At 36.2% G+C, this 22,780-nt stretch overlaps 1 protein-coding gene, 1 non-coding gene and 1 pseudogene across 3 annotated transcripts in view; 2 read left to right on the forward strand and 1 right to left on the reverse strand.

Annotated features, from left to right (window-relative positions):
* The first annotated feature begins 3,865 nt into the window (after window positions 1-3,865).
* The window catches only part of LOC121135402 (putative zinc finger protein 876), a 296,765-nt gene continuing 277,850 nt past the window's right edge, over window positions 3,866-22,780 (forward strand). For both annotated transcript variants that reach the window (XM_040734138.1, XM_040734139.1), the window contains exons 1-3: window positions 3,866-4,130; window positions 4,638-4,764; window positions 5,265-5,360. Coding sequence is in view for 1 of the 2 variants with exons in the window: in XM_040734139.1 (XP_040590073.1) it covers window positions 4,116-4,130; window positions 4,638-4,764; window positions 5,265-5,360 (238 nt within the window). In the remaining variant the exon portion in view is untranslated. The remainder of the gene's footprint in view (window positions 4,131-4,637; window positions 4,765-5,264; window positions 5,361-22,780) is intronic.
* On the reverse strand, window positions 13,045-13,151 carry LOC121135440. The gene has a single exon (XR_005872565.1). It is a non-coding gene; the product is annotated as a U6 spliceosomal RNA (small nuclear RNA).
* Window positions 15,787-22,780, forward strand: part of LOC121135291 — a 96,743-nt pseudogene continuing 89,749 nt past the window's right edge.

A 22,780-nucleotide genomic window follows, 5' to 3' on the forward strand; every position in this document is an offset into this window, starting at 1 on the left:
TCTTGACTGTCCATGTTTTCTCCAACACTGGCTGGAGCATTGCTTAGCATTGAACATAAGTGCCAAAAATGCTTCTCTCTGGAATACACTGTACACTCCAAGGAATCATGAAGAAATTATTCCCCATTCTTCCTCGATGCTTTTATTATTTTGTTTATGTAATTTATGCTTATTTTTATTTCAAGATACTATTAAGATAAAGAGAGATGAAATTAATTTTGTCCTTGAGGCAAACAGCTTTAGGGACACATGATTGTTGTGAAAGTAATAACTGATATCATGGAAAGCGGGCAGGGGGTAATAAATTTAAAAGTTGTGTATGTGGAGTCTGATCCAAATCATAGGATTGACTGAGCCAGGTTGCACTGGACGAAAAATGTGTTTTACACTCCACACCAGTTGAATATTTTTCCTTTCATTTGGAAAGAGCAGAGTGAAGAAATAGGTAAGTAAGGCCACTTTTAATCTATTGCTAGTGTTTTCAACTTGAACCTAAAAATCTTCATGCATAAAAGGAGCCACTTCAAGCTGTGTTGAGGCTAAATCTTATTAATATAGGTGGCTACCTGGTATAGGGAGGGTTCTTTGTACTATAAGGTAGGAACTCATTCCATGAAGAGGCTATTTTCTGGTTTGAGTGGCCCAATTCTATACACTGTGTGCATATATGATTCCTTCATGTTACACAATTTTAGGGCTTGTAATTTCTTTTTCTGTTTATTTTCTCCCACTTCTTATGTCACTAAAGACGCTAGGCTTCAAATCCTAAGTAAAGATCAGGAAATTTTCACAATTCTTACTTATGATAGTTTAGTGAAGTAAACAGTCATAATTGTGCCAAAAGGAAATTTCACATTCCAAAAAATATGTACTTTACATGAATATGTGAAACATGGACACGTGGGTCTATTCCTTCTTAATACTGTAGGAGAATCCATGTGAAGTGTTATTAAAGGTGGAGTTCATTAAGAGATTAGCACAGTTTTAAGCACCCTGATATTCCTTCTCCCTGAGCTGATAGCAGAGGAGGAAGACAGTTGTGAGATATAAACACCTCACACTTGTCAAGAACGTGAATATAATGGTGACTGAGATCTAAATGAAAAAGAGGCCCAGGGACTGTGAGGCTAGCATTTAAAATATAGTTATTTTAATGTATATGATTTTTTTCTGATATGCATGTATGTTCAACACATGTGTTTCAAGTATCCACGCGGGTGAGAAATGTGTGATGGATCACCTGAGATGTCTGTCCTTACCAAATTTGTGCAGAACAAAAGCAGCGGTATTTCCTGAAACCTGGGATAACTCTCCACTCTGAGTAGTTTTAGGAAAATATACTTTTTAAGACACAGATCATAAGGGAATTTTCAGTTTCATTTTTTTAGTAACTAACATATGAAAGTAAAATCTGTTAAATTCTAATACATAAATTTGAAGAACATGAAAAAATCTGCCATCACCAGAATCAGCAAAGACATGTCAAATAACAATGCTCTGGCGCTGATACTGGCTGTGTTGATGATGTTTTTTTTTCTTATGAAATAAATGTTTATTTAAATTAGATACCATCTTACTTTAACAATCCTAGTTTCTTCTACATAATGTTCTCATATGGAAACCACCAAAACCTCATTCTATTCCCCCAAACACTCCCCAGGGAGTGTGAGGCCACCCATGGAGGATCACCAAAGTCTGTCACATCATTTGGAGCAGGACCTAGGCCATTCCCTACATATCTAGGCTGAAAAAGTATTCCTCCATGTGGAATGGTCTCCCAAATTCCATTCATGCAATAGGGATAATTTTTGGTTCCTCTAACACAGACCAAATAGACTACCCAGGTCTCCTAACTGACAAACATACTCAGGGGCCTGACTTAGTCCTATATTGTGTCCCTAGTTGTTACACTGGGGTTTACGAGCTCCTGCTTGCTCAGGTAAGATGTTTCTCTGGGTTTCACAAGCATAGTTTTTACCCCTTTGCTCCTCATTCCTTCCTCTCTACAACTGGATCCAGGAGTTCTGCTAAGTGCTTAGGTGTTGATGTCTGCTTATGCTTCCATTAGTTCAAGTATAAAGGCTCTAGGTTGGCATTTTTGGTACTCAACAATACCATTAAAGTGTAAGGGCATTTAAAATAGCCTCTTCACTGTTGCATAGATTCTTAGTTGAGGTCAACATATGGATCGCTGGACATTTCCCTATTGCCAGAATTCCCTTCAATCTTACAACAACTCCATCTATTAAGGCATCACTTTTCTTGTTCTCCTCTATTCTTCCCCTGATTCAATCTTTCTGTTTTCTTGTTTTGTCCTTCCACCCTTTTTACCCTCCTCTCTCCGCTACTTCACTCCCACTCCCCCTGGCTCCCAATTTGTTCAAGAGCTCTTGCCCATTTTGAGTTCATAGTATTTCTCTTTTAGTATTCTCCTTGTTCCCTAACTTCTCTGCAATTGTGGATTGAATACTGAAATGGTGGATAGAGTAAATATTATATGTTTACAGAATGGAGACTCTGCAGCAGAAAAAAAACAAAATACAATGAGGACAAGAACAAAGATTTGCATGTTCCCTCAGAGAATGGGAATGTGATGGGATATCCTTAGGGGATTGGAAACATGAGGTGAGGTGAGAGGAAGGTTGGAGAAAGAGAGGGGGAGAAGAGGAGAGGAGAGTAAGACATGAGGGAGGAGGAAGTTTGAGTCAAGCAGCAACAATAGGTTTGAGCAGAAAATTGGCATTACAGAGATTTTCAGAGATCAACAAGGATGACACCTACTGGCAAACTAACCAATAGTCGGGAGACTACCTTAAATGCCTTTCCCCATAATGAGATTGATGATTACCTTGTATGCCAACATAGAGCCTTCATCTAGTGCCTGGTGGAAGCAAAGGCAGACACCCACAGCTAAACACTGAATTGAACTTATGGAATCCAGTTGAAGAAATGGAGAAATGATGACCAAAGTAGCCAAGACCTGGCTAGTGAAAGCCACAGAGGTAGATGACATGAACAAGGGGGAGCTCCTGGACTCCAGACTGGTGATTGAGAGGGCAGCATTGGACTGATCCATAATGCTTGAACATGGGTGTCAGTGAGGAGGCCTCAGCAATCTATGGGAACTTGGATAGTTGAGCAGTATTTATCCATGGCATACAAATGGATTTTGGTAGCTCATTCCACAAGGAAGGATGTTGTCTCAGGCTGGCCACATGGAGGAAATCCTAGGTCCTGCCAGGAGTAATATGACAGGCTTTGAAGATTCCTGATGTAGGGCCTCACCCACCCTGGGGACATCGAGGTGGAATGTGTTCAGGCCTCAAGAGATGAGGGGAGGATGAGAGATTGGGATTGACATGTCAAACAAGCTGGTTTCTAATTTAAATAAAACAAAATGAAATTTAAATAAAAAAGAATACATTATGTGGTGTGAATTGAACTGCCTTCATTAACAATCAAAAGTCTTAAGAATGCATGAATATCATGGTTAGTTTTGAGTAGATATACCATTTAATAAATTTAAAAAGGAATTTTCACTGTTCAAAATGAACTGGAGAGACAATGTCATCATTTGTAAAATGAAATATTGTAATTTAATATTTGAATATGGAAACCAAAGGGAATGCTTTTTGGAGACATGGGGAGGCCTCAGTTTCACATTGTGTCCTGTCTTTAAAAAGTGTATTAATTACCAGTGTGAGAAATATTTTCACCTGTGGCTACCCCTCAGATTCCATTCAGTCTTTCAAATACAGGTGTCAGTTTTGTTTTAGTTAATGATCAGGGCGGATTGAAAATCCTTGTGCATAGTATAAAGCAGGGTGCTGACGTCATAAACCCAGGTTGTAGAGATAACCAACATCTTCTGGAATAACAGATTCTCTGAATGCAGGAAAGGAAAAACTAAGCGTTGATCACTTTCTGAAAGGTCATGGTTTTTTATTCTGTTGTAGAACAATTTAGAAACTGAGGATATTTTGAAGCTACTTTCCAAACTCTGAGTGTCATAGCTTGGAATAAAGGAGCTTTTGACTTATACACAGGATAATATCAGGAAGGTAAACCTTTAAGATAACCTTACTGAAAGGATCCACAAGGAAGGGGATTGACAGATGGCTTGTGCTCAGGTAAATATATTCACAAGGATGTGAAAATTTGACAGTCCACAGAGAAATGTTTAATTTTCAGAGCTCGACATACATACATTGTTTAAAATCTGTCTTCATGTTATATCTTATTTTCAATAGAAACTCTTTATTATCAATCTCATTTGTAAGCTATATCTTGCTTTCCCCTTTTCAATGTCTATTTTCAAACAGGATTCATATCTATATATATATATATGCATGTCATGAAATATTTACAAAATTTCTGATATTAGAGATGAATATTCATTCTGAATTCATACCGACTACAACTTCAGATGAGAAAATGCACTCATTTCATGAGAATTTTAGATGTTGGGTACTTTGTTTTCTGTTAAAAAGTCACAAAAACCTCACTCCTAACACATAACACTTGCAAATCGCATATCAATTACTGATAAAACAGCAAGTTATTTACTTAAATTATCCTTCCTTTGGGGTAAATAAGGACTCTACCCATTATCACAAGGGGAAAATTTTTCATTTCAGAGTCTGTTGACTTTTGAGGATGTGGCTATCAATTTCTCCAAGGAAGAATGGAAAAGCATGCATACTTCTCAGAGGGAGATGTACAGAGATGTCATGTTGGAGAATTATAGCCACCTGGTTTCTGTAGGTGAGAATAAATTATTTTCTGAATGCTGCTTAAACCCAGGAATGTGAGAAAACATATATTATAATTTTAAAATGTCTTTTATGAATGAATGCTACCTCCCAATTTTCCTAGTTTTTGGTAATATTTGCTTCACTTTTAATATATCATTTAAAATTGTCATTTAATTTAGCCTAACAATTAATTCTCTCCCATAAGGATATTTATGCAGTCTTCAGTAGCAACAATGTGTGAATAAATTTTGAATCCAATAGATTTATATTTGTAACTGTGAAATGTATGTGAAGTTGAAGTTGTAAAAAAATAAAAAAATAATTTCTTTTTTTTTAAATTGTCCTTTTTCCTTTTGATAACTCGTTAAATGAGACACCAAACTTGCAAATAGGATCCAGAAAGTGGAAAACCCTGCCAGTAAACTCATGGTGTTAATCTTGGGCTGAAAAAGTATATCCCAAATTCCATGTTATGTTTAGAAATTATGTTATATCTTTTCTAATGCTTAGGTCTTTCTGATACAAAACCAGAACTAATCACGTGTCTTGAACAAAACAAAGAACCCTGGATGGAGAATACAGTGGAAGTAAAAGTTCTGGAACCAGGTAAGCTGAAAGGAACCAATGGTTCATGTGTGGAATCCAAAAACGTAATGAACAATTAAAGTGGCAATAGCTTTGATCCCTACTAGATGTGTAGAAAAAGTATTTCTTTCAGTATTTTATACTGGATATAGCATACAGAGGATGTTACATGTTTTCCTTTGTTTCATCAGAATAGTTATTAGAAAAAATTAGCATGCTAATAGCAATTTGTCAATGTATACATGGTTTTGTGTGTGTGTGTTCCAACATATATCAGAATTGTTCTTCTATATGTCATTGATAGATTGAATACAATTTCTAGTATTTTTCTATATTTTTGAATATTTTATAGTACATGCATCAAGTTATTTTTCTTTCTTTTTCCTACTTGCATATAATAGATTTATTGTGTTACCCAACATCATGATTCCCACACAATATTTTATTCTATCAAAACATGATCAGAAAATTTATAAAAAAATAGAGGAAAATTTTTGGAGGCCAACTACTTTGGAATACAATATTTTGAATATTATTGCTATATCCTGGGATTAAGTAAAGGGAAAAAGTTTTTCCTCCTCCTTGGAGTTATGGACCCCTAATATATTCTTGTCAAAGATTTATTACATTGGATCTATTTTCAATGAAAAATACAAAGTTTTGGCTAAATGGAGCTTTTGTGGGTTTTGTCATTGCCGTTGCAGACTTAGCAATTATATGTTGATTGTTCCTATGCTGTTTTTAAACTCCTCTTTCACTAGAGACATTTGCTGTTTCTTTCCTTCACCCTAATTGGAGCGTTATGAACAAAGAATCCCAGACAGGTCTTAGTTCTCCAAACTCTCAATATTATCCTTCTGTAGTGAAGGATGAGTGAGGCACTAATCTATGTATTCACCAATATACTATTACCTTCATGCCAATGTTCCTTAAGTGAAATAATAATGATTTTTTATCTAGAGCCCATGCCAGTTTGGTCTCAGTTTCTCGGCTCTAAAGCAGTGTCAGATATGTATTTCAACAATGCAGTTGTCAATAAGACAGGCAAATACTTATTAGTTATTGTCAAAACAACAGAGCCAATTTTGAACATATTTTATAGGTCTGACAAATATGTGGTCCAATGATCAATATCATGGAAAATTGATGACACTGCTCTCATTGTATAGCATATATAGTAATTTTCCCTCAATATAGGTTTTTATTTAAATTAGAAGCATGCATGCTTCACATGTCAATCCCAGCTACCTCTCGCTTTCCTCCTCCCTTGTCCTTCCACCATCACACCAACCAATCCCCACTTGATTACCCAGGGAGGGTGAGGTCCTCCTTGTGAGATTTGCCAGAGTCTGTCATGTCATCCAGGGCAGGACCTAGGCCCTTCCGCATGTGCCCATGCTGAGAAAATATGCCTCTTTTGTGGAATGGGATCCCAAAGTTCATTTGTGTGCCATGCTAAACACTGATCTACTAACCAACGCTACAGAGATTTCTGAGGCCTCCTCACTGACACTGTATTTATGGAGTCTGGATCAGTAATTGTTGGCCTCTCAGCCATCAGAAGGGGGTTCAAGAACTCCACTTTGTCCAGTCAGCTGTCTTTGTGGGTTTCACCAACACGATCTTGATCCCTTTCCTCATCACTCCTCCATTTTTGTCACTGGGTTCCAGGAATTCAGTTTAGTGTTTAGCTGTGGGTATCTGTCTTTGCTTCCATCAGTCACTGGATGAAGGTTCTAAGATGGCATATAAGGTAGTCATCAAACTTAAAATCAGGGAGTGGCTATATATATAGTCTCTCTTCTATTACTTAGTTTGCCAGTTTGTGTTTTGCTTGTAGATCTCAGAAATCTCACGAGTGTCAGCTCTCTCCTCAAACTTACAATGACGGCATCTATCATGCTGTTCTCCTCTTTTTTACTCAAACTTCCTGCTCTCCAATGCCTTCTTCAACCCTCCTATAATTCTCCTCTCTTTTTCATGGTTACCTCCCATCTCTGCAAATGTTCCCAATCTGCTCAGGAGATCTTAGATCATTCCACTTCTCTGGGGTATAATGCATCTCTATTGGGAATCTCCGTGTTTCCCAGACTCACTGGCATTGACACTGTAGGCAGTTATTCCCCTGATTCATATCTACAATCCATATGAGTCAGTACATATGATGTTTGTCTTTTTGTGACTGGGTTACCTGACTCAGGATGGTTTCTTCTAGTGCCATTCATTTCCCTGAAAAATTTCAAGATTCCATTGTTGTTTTCCTCTGGTTAGTACTTAAAATTTCCAATACACCCTCTTAGCCTTACTTGTTAGCCAGCCTTTGAGGACAATCAATCAGTTCCCCTTTACTTTCCTGACCTCAATAGACCAGGGGAAAGGAGATTTATTTAATATACCTTCTCTTTAAAAGGTAATCTCTCAAGTAAAAGCCTGGGAGTTTGACCATTCCATTTTACTGTTAGAAGTTGAGGTACATGTTTTTAAATTAATTTTTTCTCGAGGCTTTCCTCTCCTGAGTCTTCTTTCCGGCCAATATTTCCCAGTCTTTACAAGTCTCTCTGGATATCAGTGGGACCTCCAATTGTGGCGCTGATGCCACAATCAACCCCAGAATATCAGGAAAAGAAAGACCAGATAGGTGTCCAGGTGTTTCTACTAAAAAGTGTCTTTTTTTGCAAGTGATAAGAGGTCTCTCTCTTGTAGAAGGGATCAGTCTTATATATAGATTTACAACACAGTAGAAAAACCCCAGGTGGAAAAGAGCATGTTTTCCTCCTGCTAGATGCTGATGTCAGTAGGTCAAGTCAGGGCAGTAAGCCTGGACTAGAAAAGAGGATGCCCCTGTGGATATAAGCTGACACACAATTCAGAGACCCTGTGGGCGCTAGGCGCCAACAGACGCTATCTATATTCCATTGTATAATTTTGGTTTCTTTGTCGAAAATCAGGTTTTCATAGATTTGAGGATTAATCTCAGGATTATCAATGGGTTTCCATTGGTCTACCTGTCTATTTCTGTGCCAGTATCATGTTGTTTTCAGGAATATAGCTCTATAATAGACCTTGAAGTACTGGATGGTGATGCCTAAAGATATTCCTTTGTTGATCGGGGTTGTCTTGGCTATCCTGTTTTTTTTTTCAGTATAAAGTTGAGAATTTTTCTTTCAAGTTCTGTAAAGAATTGTGCTGTGAGTTTGATGGGGATTGCATTGAGTTGGCAAATTGCTTTTGGCAGGATTGCAATTTTTACTACATTGATCCTACTTATCAAAGAGCATAGGAGATCTTTTTCATTTTCTGATGTCTTCTTTAAATTCTTTCTTTAAAGACGAAATGTTCTTTTTTACATATATATTTACACATTATTATTTTAATTTTAAATAGCTTGTTTTACATGTCAATCCCAGTTCTTTCTCCCTCCCCTCCTCCTGTAACCCCCATCCCACCCATCCTCACACCATATTGCCAATTCCTTCCAAATAGGGGATATCTAGAGTCTATCATTTCACTCAGTGTAGGGTCCAGGCACTTCCCTAAGAGTCCAGGCAGAGAGAGCAACCCTCTTTGCGTTATGTACACACATATAGGGGGTCTAGATCAGTCCCATGCTGGCCTCCCAACTGTCGGTCTGGGATTCAAGAGCTCTCCCCTGTTCGGATCAGGTGTCTCTGCTGGTTTTGCCAGCCTGTTATTTGCCAATTTGCTCACCGTTCCTCTCTCTCTGTCGCTTGGTTCCTTGGGTTCAATTCAGTATTTAACTGTGGGTGTTTGCCTCTGCTTCCATCAATCACTGGATGAAGGCTCCAGGATGGTTACAGACATCAAGTTCACTATCAGGAATGGTCATTCGAGGTGGTCTCTACACTATTGCTTTGCTTGCCAATTGGTGTAACCCCTTTACATCACCAGAGGTCACAATGATGCCTGATCTGTCTTCTAACCTATGATTCCCACTTCCCCCTAACCTATCCCTACAGTCAACCTTCCTGTTCATCCAAGACCTACTCTCTCTTCCTCTTCTCCCCGTCTTTATTTCCCAGATCCCCCTGTCCCCCACGCCTTGCCGTATTTCCCATCCTATCAGAGGATCTTGCCTCATTTCTCTTCTCTTGGATACCATGCATATCTTTTAGGTTCTTTCCTGTTTCCCAGACTCTCTGCCAGTGGAAATGCAGACTGGTGTTCTCCTGATCCATGTCTGAAATCCATATATGAGTGAGTACATACCATGTTTGTCTTTTTATGACTGCGTTACCTCACTCAGGATGGTTTCTTCTAGTGCCATCCATTTACCTGTGAATTTCAAGATTCCATTTTTTCTGCTGAGTAATATTCCATTGTGTAAATGTACCACATTTTCTCTATACACTGTTCAATTGAGGGGCATCTAGGTTGCTTCCAGGTTCTGGCTATTACAAATAATGCTGCTATGAACATAGTGGAGCAGACGCCCTTGATGTATGATTTTGCATCCTTTGGATATTTGCCTAAGAGTCGCATTGCTGTGTCTTGTGGTAAATTGATTCCCATTTTCCTGAGGGATCTCCGTACTGCCTTCCAAAGTGGAGGAGGGTTCCCCTCTCTCCACATCCTCTGCAGCATAAATTGTCTTCGGTGTTTTTGATTTTAGCCATTCTGACAGGTGTAAGATAGTATCTCAGAGTTGTTTTGATTTGCATTTCCCTGATTGCTAAGGATGCTGAGCAGTTTATTAAGTGTCTCTTGGACATTTTAGCCTCCCCAATTGAGTATTCTCTGTTTAGTTCTTTACCCTACCTTTTAATTGGATCCTTTGGTGTTTTGGAGACTTGCTTCTTGAGTTCTTGTAAACTTTGGAGATTAGCCCTCTGTCAGATGTGGGGTCAGTGAATATCTTTTCCCATTCTGTGGACTGCCTTTCTGTCTTGTTGACTGTGCCCTTTGCCTTACAGAAGCTTTTTAGTTTCATGAGGTCCCATTTGTTAATTGTCGAAATCAGTGTCTGTGCCACTGGTGTTATGTTCAGGAAGTGGTCTCCTGTACCAATTCGTTGAAGAGTATCTCCCACTTTCTCTTCTAAAAGTTTTAGTGTGCCTGGATTTATGTTGAGATCTTTGATCCATTTGGACTTAAGTTTTGTAGGAGGTGATAAACATGGATGTATCTGCAGTCTTCTGCATACCAGTACCCACTTATGCCAGCACCATTTGTTGAAAATGCTTCCTTTTTTCCATTGTATAGTTTTAGCTTCCTTGTCAAAAATCAAGTGTTCATAGGTGTGTGGGTTAAAATCAGGGTTTTCAATTTAGTTCCATTGGTCTACCTGCCTATTTTTGTACCAATAACAAGCTGTTTTCACGACTATAGCTCTATAATAGAGCTTGAAGTCTTGTATGGTGATGCCTCCTGAATTTCCTTTATTGTATAGGGTTGTTTTGACTATCCTGGGCCTTTTGTTTTTCCATATAAAGTTGATTAATGTTCTTTCCATGTCTGTGAAGAATTGTGCCAGAATTTTGACAGGGATTGCATTGAATCTGTAGACTGCTTTTGGCAAGATTGCCATTTTTATTTTATTGATCCTACCATTCCAAGAGCATGGGAGATCTTTCCATTTTCTTGTATCCTCTTTGATTTCTTTCTTTAAAGACTCAAAGTTCTTGATGTACAGGTCTTTCACTTCGTTGGTTAACATTATCCCCAGATATTTGATGCTGTTTATGGCTATTGTAAACAGTGAGGTTTCTCTGATTTCTTTCTCAGTAACTTCATCATCTGTGTATAATATAGCCATTGATTTTTATGAGTTTACCTTGTATCCAGCCACTTTGCTGAAGGTGTTTATCAGCTCTAGGAGTTCCATTGCAGAGATTTTCAGGTCACTTATGTAAAATATCATATCATTTGCAAGACTAAATGCTCTTGCGACATAGGTCTTTTACTTGTTTGGTTAGAGTACTCCCCAGGGATTTTATGTTGTTTGTGGAAATTGTAAAGGGTGATGTTTCTCTCCCTTTTTATCCTCTGTCTGTTGTAGAGCTACTGATTTACTGGAGTAGATCTTGTATCCAGCCACATTGCTGAAGGTGTCTGTCAGCTGTAAGTGTTCACTGGTAGAGACTTTGTGTCACTTATGTAAAGTACCATATCATCTGCAAATAGTGAATATTTGACCTCTTCCTTTCCAATTTGTATCTCTTTGATCTTGTTGCCTTATTGCTCTAGCTAGTTCAGTACAGTATTACAGAGCTATGGGGAGAGAGGACAGCTTATTTTCTTCCTGATTTTATAGGAATTGCTTTGAGTTTCTCTCCATTCATTTTGATGTTGGCTGTTGATTTGCTGTATATAGCTTTTATTATGTTGAGGTAAGTTCCTATTATCCCAGATCTCTCCAAGACATTTATCCTACAGTGGTGTTGGATTTTGTGAAATGGTTTTCCATTATCTAATAAGATGATCATGTAATTTTTGTTTCTCAGCTTGTTTATATGGTGGATTATGTTGATTCATTTTCGTATGCTGAACCATCCCTGCATCCCTGGAATGAAGCCTACTTGAACATAGTGGATGAGTTTTCTGATATGTTCTTGGATCTGATTTGTTAGTATTTTCTTGAGTATTTTTCTGTCAAAGTTCATGAGGCATATTGGTCTGAAGTTCTCTTTCTTATGTCTTTGTGTGGCTTGAAATCTCATAAAAAGAATTTGTCAAAGACCCTTCTCCTTGTATTCCATGGAATAATTTGTGAGAATTGGTATAAGCTCTTCTTTGAATTTCTGGCAAAATACTTCAATGAAGTCATCTGGCCCTGATCTTTTCTTGGTCAGGAGACTTTTGAGTACTGCTTATATTTTATTAGTTGTTATAGGTCAATTAAATTTCTTATCAATTCTTGATTTAATTTTGGCAGGTGATGTCTATCCAGAAAATTGTCCATTACCATTAAATTTTCTAATTTTGTGGAGTATTGCTTTTCAAAATATGACCTGATGTTTCTCACTGAATGTTGTTATGTCTCCCTTTTTATTTCTGATTTTGTTAATTTGTATGTTCATACTCTGCAGTTTGGTAAGTTTGGATAATGGTTTGTCTATCTTGTTTTCTCCATCTATTTTAATTGAAATCTTTGCTGGATATGGTAGTCTGGGCTAGCATCCAACGTCTCTTATCATTGGCAGAATATCTATTCAGGACCTTCTGGTTTTCATACTTTCCATGGATAAGTCAGGTAAAATCCTGATACATTTGTCTTTATATGCTATTTTGCATTTTTACTTAGCTGATCTTAATATTCTTTCTATATTCTGTATATTTGGAGTCTTGATTATTATATACCAAGTGGATTTTTTTGGTCGACTCCATTTGTTGGACTTAAAATTTTCTTTGATGAATCTAATTCTCCTGGAGTATCTTCAACACATGAGATTATCTCTTCCAACTCTTAACCAGTTTTCCAGCTTTTCTATTTCCAGCATTCTTTCAGACTAGAATTTTTTATAGTTTCTATTTCAGATTTCATCCCTTGTATTGTTTGAAGTGTTTCTTGCAAGTTTGTCTATGTCTTTTCTTCCATTTCTTGCATTATTTTGATTGCTTTTTCTTCCATCTGTTTATGAAATATTCTCATATCCTCTTTGAGGGGCTCTATCATTTTCATGAAGTTTTTAAAAATGTCATTCCCTTCAGGTTCATTTTTATTTCTGTGTTCCAGTCTTTCTGGTATAAGAATATGATATTCTTCATGAATTTGCATGTCATCCATGCAGATGGGCCATGCTAATCTTCTCTGTTTTGTTCCAAGTTTAGTATATGTGCTGCTGAGACAAACACCATATGTTTTCTATGCTAGTCAAATATGTGTTCACATGGTTCATCACTTGGATAATTGATGAATATGGTCTCCTTGTATAATAATTTTAAGCACTGTCAAAATATTTCTATTGTGTTGAAGTATCCAGTTGCATACAAATTTGATAACTCCTAATTCAATATGTTCAGTGTTCTGGCATATTCATTGATTTCTTGTTTGAAAATGATTACAAGGTGAATAACCAATATATTTAGGGTGTAACATCAGAAAATAATGTAACCCATTACATTACATTATTTGTTGGCACATGATTTTAAGTACGGTATTGTGTAAACTGTAGAGGCAGATATTACACTATCAGCTCTTCTTCCTTCTAGACTGTTTATAATTTTCTAGCCAAGGGCTTAGACTTCCTATTTGCTAGGCTTCTTATGAATTAACCCATTCATATTAACATGAGTTTGTGGCTTGCACATGTAATTCTCTGGGTTCTTATCTCCCAGGCAGCTACATGGCTTCTCTTGATTCTGTCTTCTTCTCCCTACCTCTTATTTTGGAATTCCTGCCTAGCTAAATTCTGACTATTGATTGTCTAAAAAAATATTAATTAATCAATAATTAGGAATGTATACATATGTAGTTATAGATATGTAGACAAAAATGTGGCATGAAGAATGTCATCCCTGGTCACCTAATATTTTCTGTCTAATAAAAAGGAAGATTTTAATTTTAATATAGTAAAGTTATTTTTTCAAATAAGAGTTATAGCTATAATATTTACTGCATTTACACTTGACAAAATCTAAAGGAAATAGTTTATCATCTATCCTATAGTTGTGAGTCTAAAATTTTACATATATATATTATCTTTTATTACATATAAAGGAGACTCCATACATAACTATCACTCTTCAACTCAACTTCATCAAATTCTCCAGAATGATATAATGTTTCATAAGTAAACAAATAGTCTGTTTCAAATAACTTTTAAAACACTAATATTGACAGAGACATCTTGGTAATTGAACAGTTACCCAAATTTCATTTGTATTGTTGGGCATCTATCTTAAGCCTATAGGCATAGATATTTGGCAATTTTTCTTTGAAGCAGGAAAATTGAATATCATTTTCATCTTATATTAGCAGTGTCTATTCTAAAAATCTACCTATGCCATATTGAAATAAACACCACAGCAAAGTTCGGTGTTGCCCATCATTCTCTCTGACATAGACGATGCTGCCAAAAGCATATGTGTCTCATTGTCATGGAAAGTCCAATGTCAATAAACCATTTTACATGGCATATTCAAATGGGCTTTGAAAGGTTTTGAAAAATGCATATCTATCTGAAAAATATATCTGCAATCTAGAAAACTAACGTAACTATGATTTTGACTATTATGGATAACTACTTATATTCTGCATTTCTTAATAACATACTATTTTAAATGAATTTTATAAAAATAGCAATGTGTAATCAAGAGTATAAATATACATAGAACAAAATTAATCTTAAATTTTTGTAAATAAACCGAAATCAACATCAGTGCAAAATACTCATTTCTTTTTCGTTTTTGGTTTTTATGAGACAGGGTTTCTCTGTATTGTTTTAGAGGCTGTTGGTCCAGCCTGGCCTCGAACTCACAGAGATCCCCCTTCCTCTGCCTCCCGAGTGCTGGGATTAAAGGCGTGTGCCACCACCTCCCGGCTAAAAATACTCATTTCTATATAACATTTATCCCTCTTTTTCTTTATAATGAGATTGACTGTGTTCATCAGACATTTACAATGAATACTGTTTAAAGGTAAACTACCCTTTATATGCATACAAATGGGAATTTGGCCATAGTTCTCTACAAATTGCTACCTGATGTTTGAAGGCACTCCCAATCTCATGGAGATTCTGAGAAAATATGGAACCATGACCAAATCTTTGCTGTGACGATTGAAGAGATGGCATCACCTCAGCAGGTTTGGATTTTGGATCATCTGGGCCATTGTTTAAGGGAAACTTAATTGTCCAAACCATAGCCTCGAAGAAATCCATAGGCTCCAATCTTCAGTGAGAACAAAATCAGAATCTCTTTTTCAAAGTTACATATCCTTGACTTCAAGTTATAAAGTCAAGGTACCACAATGAGGGATGTTCTCTTAGTTTCAATGCTTGGAGGAGAGCCTAAGACCTGCCCTGAATGAAATGACAGACTCTGGAGTATCTCTATCCTCCTCCAAACTTGACCTTCCAGATTCTTCAGATCCTCTTCCTTCCTGCCCCTCACCACTTATCTATCCTATCTCCCTACCTCATCCTCCCATGCTCCCAATTAACTCAGATATTTTCTACTTCCACGGGGATACTACTTGTTTCCTAGTTTATTGGAATTATGGATTATAGCCTGGTTATCCTTAACTTTAAGTCTAATAACCAAATATGGAAGAGGGCATACAATGGTTGTATTTCTGTGCCTAAGTTACCAGAGAGAGGAATTTTTTCTATTTTTCTCTATTTGCCTTGGAAGTCCAAGATGCCATGTTTTCCTTTTAATCACTGAGTAGTACTCCATTGTGTATATGTATCGTATTTTCTGTATTTATTTTTCAATTGGAGAGCATCTATATTGATTCCAGGTTCTGGCTAGTACAGATAATGCTGGAATGAACACATTTAAACCAGATGTCATGGTGGTAAGTGTGTGTGTGTGTGTGTGTGTGTGTCTTGGGTATATGCCACCAATAGTATTTCTGGGTCTTGAGTTACATCAATTACCAATACTGATTCCAATATATCTGCACAAGATTGCACTCCAACCGGTTATGCAGCATTGTTCCCCTTACTCCATTTTCTCTCCAGCATAATTGTTCATTAGTATTTTTTAGCCATTGGAACAGTTGAAAGATAGTATCTCAGAGTTGTTTTGCTTTTCCTTTCCAGCTAAGGATGCTGAGGAATTTCTTAATTGCCTTTAGGACACTTTAGATTACTTTATTGAGAATTATATCCCTAGTTCTTTTCCCCACTTTTAATTGTATTATTTGGTGTTTTGGTGAGTTTTTTGTACATTTGGAAATCAGTCCCCTGTCAGATGTGATTTTGCTGAAGGGCTTTTCGAATTCTGTATGCTGCTGATTTGTCTTTTTGATTGACCATGTCCTTTTCCTTAGAGAACCCTCTCAGTTTCAAGAGAGCCCATGTATTAATTGTCAGTGTCATTGTGTGTGCTATAGGCATTATGTTCAAGAAGTGGTTTCCTATGCCAATTAATTCAAGGGTACTTACACTCTCTTATAAGAGGTTCATTATTGCTAGATTTATATTGAGGTCTTTGATCAATTTGTAGTTAAGTTTTGTTCATGGTGATATATAGAGATCTATCTGCAATATTCTACATGTCAGGATCCAGTTATGCTAGCACCATTTATTAAAATATTTTTCCATTTCATACTTTTAGCTTCATTGTCAAATATTAGATGTCTGTATGTATATTGATTAATATCAGGGTTTTTATTAGTTTCCTTTTGTCTATTGCCTGCTGTTTATGCCAATACCACTCTGGGTGAATTAATATAGCTCTATAATCGAGCTTGAAATTAAGAATGGGTATGCCTCCAGAAGTTGCTTTATTGTATAGGATTGTATTTTGCATCCTGTTTTTTTTTTCATATAAAATTGAGTATCTTTTCTTTTAAGGTTCGTTAATTTGATGGGGGATTGCATTGTATCTGTAGATTACTTTATTATGATTGACATTTTCCTGTATTGATCCTACAAATCAAAGAGCTTAAAGATTTTTCATTTTCTTGCTTTTCTTTTTTAATTTCTTTTTTTAAGGATTCAATGTTCTTGTCATACAGGACATTCACTTATCCAGTTAGCCTTATCCTAAGATATTTTATGTTGTTTGTGGCTATTTTATTTTATTTTATTTTTTATTAATATTTTTTTATTTTCCATTTTAAATTTAGATAAGAAACAAGGTTGCTTCACAAGTCAGTACGAGGTCCCTCTCCCTTTCCCTCCCCTCCTCCCGTGCCCTCCCCCCATCCCCCCCGTTATCCCCTCATTCCCACAGGGAGGGTGAGGCCCTCCATGGGGGTGTCCATAGTCTGTCATTTCATATAGGGCAGGGCCTAGACCCTTCCCCAAGAGTTCAGGGTGAGAGTGCACCTCACATTGTTCTATGGGAGTCCAGAGACCGTGTGTATACTTGGGATGGGTACTGATCTGCTGTCCAAGGCTCAATAGATTACCTAGGCCTCCTCACTGACACCCAGATTCAGGGCGTCTTGATCAGTCCCATGCTGGATTCCCAGGCTGATGCCTGGGAATCAAGAGTTAACCTTTGTCTGGTCAGCTGTTTCTGGGGGTTCAACCAGCCCAGTCTTAATCCCTTTGATCATCAGTCCTCCCTCTCTGATACTGGCTTTCTTGAGTTCAGCTCAGTACTTAACCAGCCAGTAAATGAAGTTTCTGTTTCCCAGACTCTCTGGCAATAGGATTGTAGTCTGGCACTCCCCAGATCTATGTCTAAAATCCATATATGAGAGAGTACATGCCATGTTTCTCTTTTTGTGACTGGGTTACCTCACTCAGGATGGTTTCTTCTAGTGTCATCCATTTGCCTGCGAATCTCATGATTCCATTATTTTTTTCTGCTGAATAGTACTCCATTGTGTAGATGTACCACATTTTCTCTATCCATTCTTCGGGTGAGGGACATCTAGGTTGCTTCCAAGTTCTGGCTATTACAAATAAAGCTGCTATGAACATAGTGGAACAGACATCTTTGTTATATGAATGGGCATCTGTTGGATATATGCCTAAGAGTGCAGTTGCTGGGTCTTGTGGTAGGTTTATTCCCATTTTTCTGAGGAATCTCCATACTGCTTTCCAAAGTGGCTGAACCAGCTGGCACTCCCACCAGCAATGGAGGAGTGTCCCCCTTTCACCACATCCTCTCCAGCATAAATTGTCATTGGTGTTTTTGATTTTAGCCATTCTGACAGGAGTGAGATGGTATCTCAGAGTTGCTTTGATTTGCATTTCCCGGATGGCTAAGGATGTTGAGCACTTTCTCAAGTGCCTCTCAGCCATTTTAGACTCCTCTATTTAGTTCTGCAGCCCACTTCTTAATTGGGTCCTTTGCTGTTTTGAAGACTTGCTTCTTGAGTTCTTTGTAAATTTTGGAGATCAACCCTCTGTCAGATGTGGAATTAGTGAATATTTTTTCCCATTCTGTGGGCTGCCTTTTTGTCTTGCTGACTGTGTCCTTTGTGTTTGTGGCTAATTTTAAATGTTGATGCTTCTCTGATTTTTTCTCAGCCCATTTATATTTTACATATAGTAGGACTGCAAATATTCTGTATTTAATATTTCATCCTGCCATATTGCTAAAGGTGTTTATCTGATATACGGATTCTCTGTTGGAATTTTTCTGATCACTTATGGAAAAAATCCTATTATCTGCGAATAATGAAAATTTGACTTCCTCCTTTCCAATTTGTAATCACTTATTGTCTTATTCCTCTAGTTAGAGCTTCAAGTACAATATTTAAGACGTATGGAGAGAGTGTACAACCTTGTCTTGTTCCTGATTTAAAAATAATATTGAGTCTCTCAATTTTTTATGTTGAGTGTTATCTAGCCCTGTATTTCCTTTAGCTTGTTTTGGTATGTTCTTGTTATCTGTTTTCTCTCCAAGACATTAATCATGAAGGATATGGGATTTTGTTGAAGGCTGTTTCAGCATCTAGGGAGATGTTCATGTTTTGTTCTTATGATGTTCAGTTTCTACTTATGGTGATTTATTTTGGCAGATTATTGTATGATTTATAATCCCTGCATCTCTGGGATGAAGCCTTCTTGATCATGGTAGGTTGGATTTGATTTGCCTGTATGTATTGGGTATTTTTCATGAATTTTTATGAGGGAGATTGTTTGTAGGTTCTCAGTCTTCGTCATGTCTGTGTGTTTTGTGTTTCAATTTAATTGTAACTTCCTTAAAACAGGTGCAAATGAACCCATGACTTCCATTGTGTGGATAAATTTGAGCAATATTGGTATTAGCTCTTCTTTGAATTTCTGGCAGAATTCTGTATTAAAATCATCTGGCAATGTGCTTTTTTGTTTGGGAGACTTTGTTGATGGTTTCTTATTCTATAGGTCTATAGGTCTTCTTAAAATGCAAATCTCTTCTTGATATAATTTTGGTAATTGATATCTGTCCAGAAAATTTTCGATTTCAAACTCAAACTCAAACTCAAAGGAAATAGAGTCCAGTCTTCCACTATTTTTATGTAGGGTTTAATGAGTGACTTAACTTTTAGTACTGTTTCTTTTACAAATGTGTGTACCTTTTATATGTGGCATAGATATTCAGAATTGAGACTTAACCTTGATGGATTTTTCCTGTGTTGAATATGAAATGACCTTCTTCATCACTTATAATTAAATTTTGAAGTCTAATTTATTAGATATTAGGGTAGGTACACAAGATTTTATGTTAGGTCCATTTTGCTGGATAATCTTTCTCAACCCTTACTCTGAGGTAATATATGTCTTTGATAATGAATTGTCTTTCCTGTATGCACTAGAAGGATGGCTTCTGTCTTCTTATGCATTCTGTTAGCCTGTGTCTCTTTTCTTTTATAGGAAAGCTGAGACTATTGATATTAATAGATTATTTATGACCATTTATTTTTATTTCTGTTAGTTTTGTATTTGTTGTTAGTGGTGGTAATGTGAGCATGGGTGTGTTTCATTTTTGTGGGGATTTTGACAAAATGGTAATATCTTTTATGTATGTATTTGTGACTATAACTAACTTCCTTACATAGAGTTTTCTATATAGTACATACTGTATGGCTGGATTTGAGGATATGTATTTTTTAAATCAGGATTTGTTATAAACTATATAACTCTATTCATCTACAATAACTGAGGACTTGGTGGGAGTATTCTTGGCTGGAATCCCTTTTGTACTATTACCTTTAGAACATGTATCCAGGACGACCTAGATGTCCAGAATAATTGTAATAGGTATACCTTCATATTTTTTGGCCTTTTTCCTTTGAATCTTTTAGTATTCCTTATTTGCTATGTATATTTTATTTTTTAATATTTTTGGGAAGGAACTATTTTGGGTTGTGTCTATTTGGTTTTCTTTAATGTATTTGTCCTTTCTTAGGCATTTACAACCTTGGATTGGGAAAGTTTTTATGATTTGGTTGCATATGTTGTCTGTGCCTTTGAGCTCGACATCTTCACATTCTTCTATAGTTATTGTGGTTAAGTTTGGCCTTCTCACAAAGTCTTGAATATTTTATGTTAAGAATTTTTGGATTTAGCATATTCTTTGGTTTTATGCTTGAAGTCTTAGGTATCAGATTATAATAACTTGAAGTTCAAGGGATACAGATAGGACAGAGAAAAGCCAGAGTATAAACATTACACATAATATTAGTCTTGCACAAATAATTTTAAATGAAGATACATATGCCTAGTCCTAAGATTACTGCTAGATTGTGGGGTTTTGTATGTTTGTTTTATTATGGTCACCATAAAAGCCACTACTTCCATAATGTGTCACATACTTACATGGTATAATATTGTAAGAAAATACAAAATAGCATATATATTTGAATAATTGTTATATAAATTTGGTGTTATTTGCCTCCCAAAACTTCATGTTTTTGTACTAATCATCCATTCATCATATGGTAAGAATGTTACGAAATTTCTTTTTCCCAATCGATGATGTCTGTTGTTTGACAAATACCTTATCAAATGCACCTATTGAATGATATGAGCAAAAAATTACCCTGTGCCATGGTTTATGTACCATATTACTTGTTTAATGTTACATGATGTGATCTGAAATTATATATTCATTATCAATAAAGCACAAACACACACACACACTCAAACACACTCACACACGCATATATATATATCTATATGAATTTAGATAAAATATATACATATATATCAACAACAATTATGAAAATTATGTTTAAATTATTGATGAGTGAATATGGCAATATTAGGAATGAAAACGGCTGGGAAAAGCCTGCTGTGAATTGATATAATTATACTTTAATTAAATTTACATTTAAAATAGTTTGTGAATTTACCATTTAAACTCTGAGTTCTTATTTTATTTTGAAAATCTAAATTTCTATATACTTTGCTGAATTTTATACAGTATGTCTTTTATTAATTCAATATATTCTTAGGTAGCTAAAGAAATAGAAATCCTATATAATTATCACTGTTCAAAGAGGTCCCTTTCAAGTTATTAATGTTATAAAATACAATTTCATGAAATTGCATTAAGATTCATCATGTTTGAACATTTAATTCCTAATGCCCATATTTGTTGTTCATGATAATTTTACTGTTTTCTTTGTAATAATCACTCTCTTTGAATGACTATATATTAGCATGCATTAATAATAATTAATTATAGGAACATTTTATAATTCATATATTTTGAAGAGTATTATTGACCTGAATAAATAATACAATTTCAATGTAAATAGAACATTTTATTGTGATTCATCTTTTTGCTACAGTTCACATCGGAGTCCCTTTATGTATAAGTTTCCACATTATTCTTCCCAAATTCCAGACACTCAGACATTATTTGCTTTCATTTCTTCCAGCTGTCTATTATTATCCATTAAAGGATTTGTTCCCAAAATTGTCAACAGAGCATACATCTCAAAGAGTAATATTAGGATATTTTGGAAGAATCAATGCTGGGGAATTACATAAAAAGAAGTTCTCTGCCTGCAAATATGTCAATGAAGAGCCTGAATCATATTTTGCTGGAAAGAAAAGAAAAGATTTCAAGTGTACAGAATGTTGCAATTCTTTTGCCCATAGGTTTTCTTGTCAGGTTCATCAGACAACCCAAACTGGAAAAGAAAAGACTTTCATGTGTGAAGCATGTGGCAAGTCTTTTACTCAGACTTCATTACTTCATGTTCATCACGGGATGCTTAATGGAGAGAAACCTTACAAATGTTTTATGTGTAGAAAGTCCTTTACTGCATACTCAAATCTTCAAGTTCATCAAAGAATACAAGCTGGAGAGAAACCTTACAAATGCTCAAACTGTGACATGTCCTTCAAACAGAGATCAGCCCTTCAAGTTCATCAAAGAATACATACTAGAGAGAAACCTTATAAATGCTCAGATTGTGACAAGGTCTTTAAACAGAGATCAACCCTTCAAGTTCATCGAAGAATACATACTGGAGAGAAACCTTACAAATGCTCAGATTGTGACAAGTCCTTTAATCAGAGATCATCCCTTCAAGTTCATCAAAGGATACATACTGGAGAGAAACCTTACAAATGCTCAGATTGTGACAAGGCCTTTAATCAGAGATCAACCCTTCAAGTTCATCAAAGAATACATACTGGAGAGAAACCTTACAAATGCTCAGATTGTGACAAGGCCTTTAATTAGAGATCAGCCCTTCAAGTTCATCAAAGGATACATACTGGAGAGAAACCTTACAAATGCTCAGATTGTGACAAGGCCTTTAATCAGAGATCAGTCCCTTCAAGTTCATCAAAGGATACATACTGGAGAGAAACCTTATAGCTGTAATGTATGTGCCAAATCCTTTACCACAGGATCAT

Source organism: Mesocricetus auratus, unplaced genomic scaffold (genome assembly GCF_017639785.1).
Source record: "Mesocricetus auratus isolate SY011 unplaced genomic scaffold, BCM_Maur_2.0 Super-Scaffold_100037, whole genome shotgun sequence".
In the NCBI taxonomy this organism is placed as follows: Eukaryota; Metazoa; Chordata; class Mammalia; order Rodentia; family Cricetidae; genus Mesocricetus; species Mesocricetus auratus.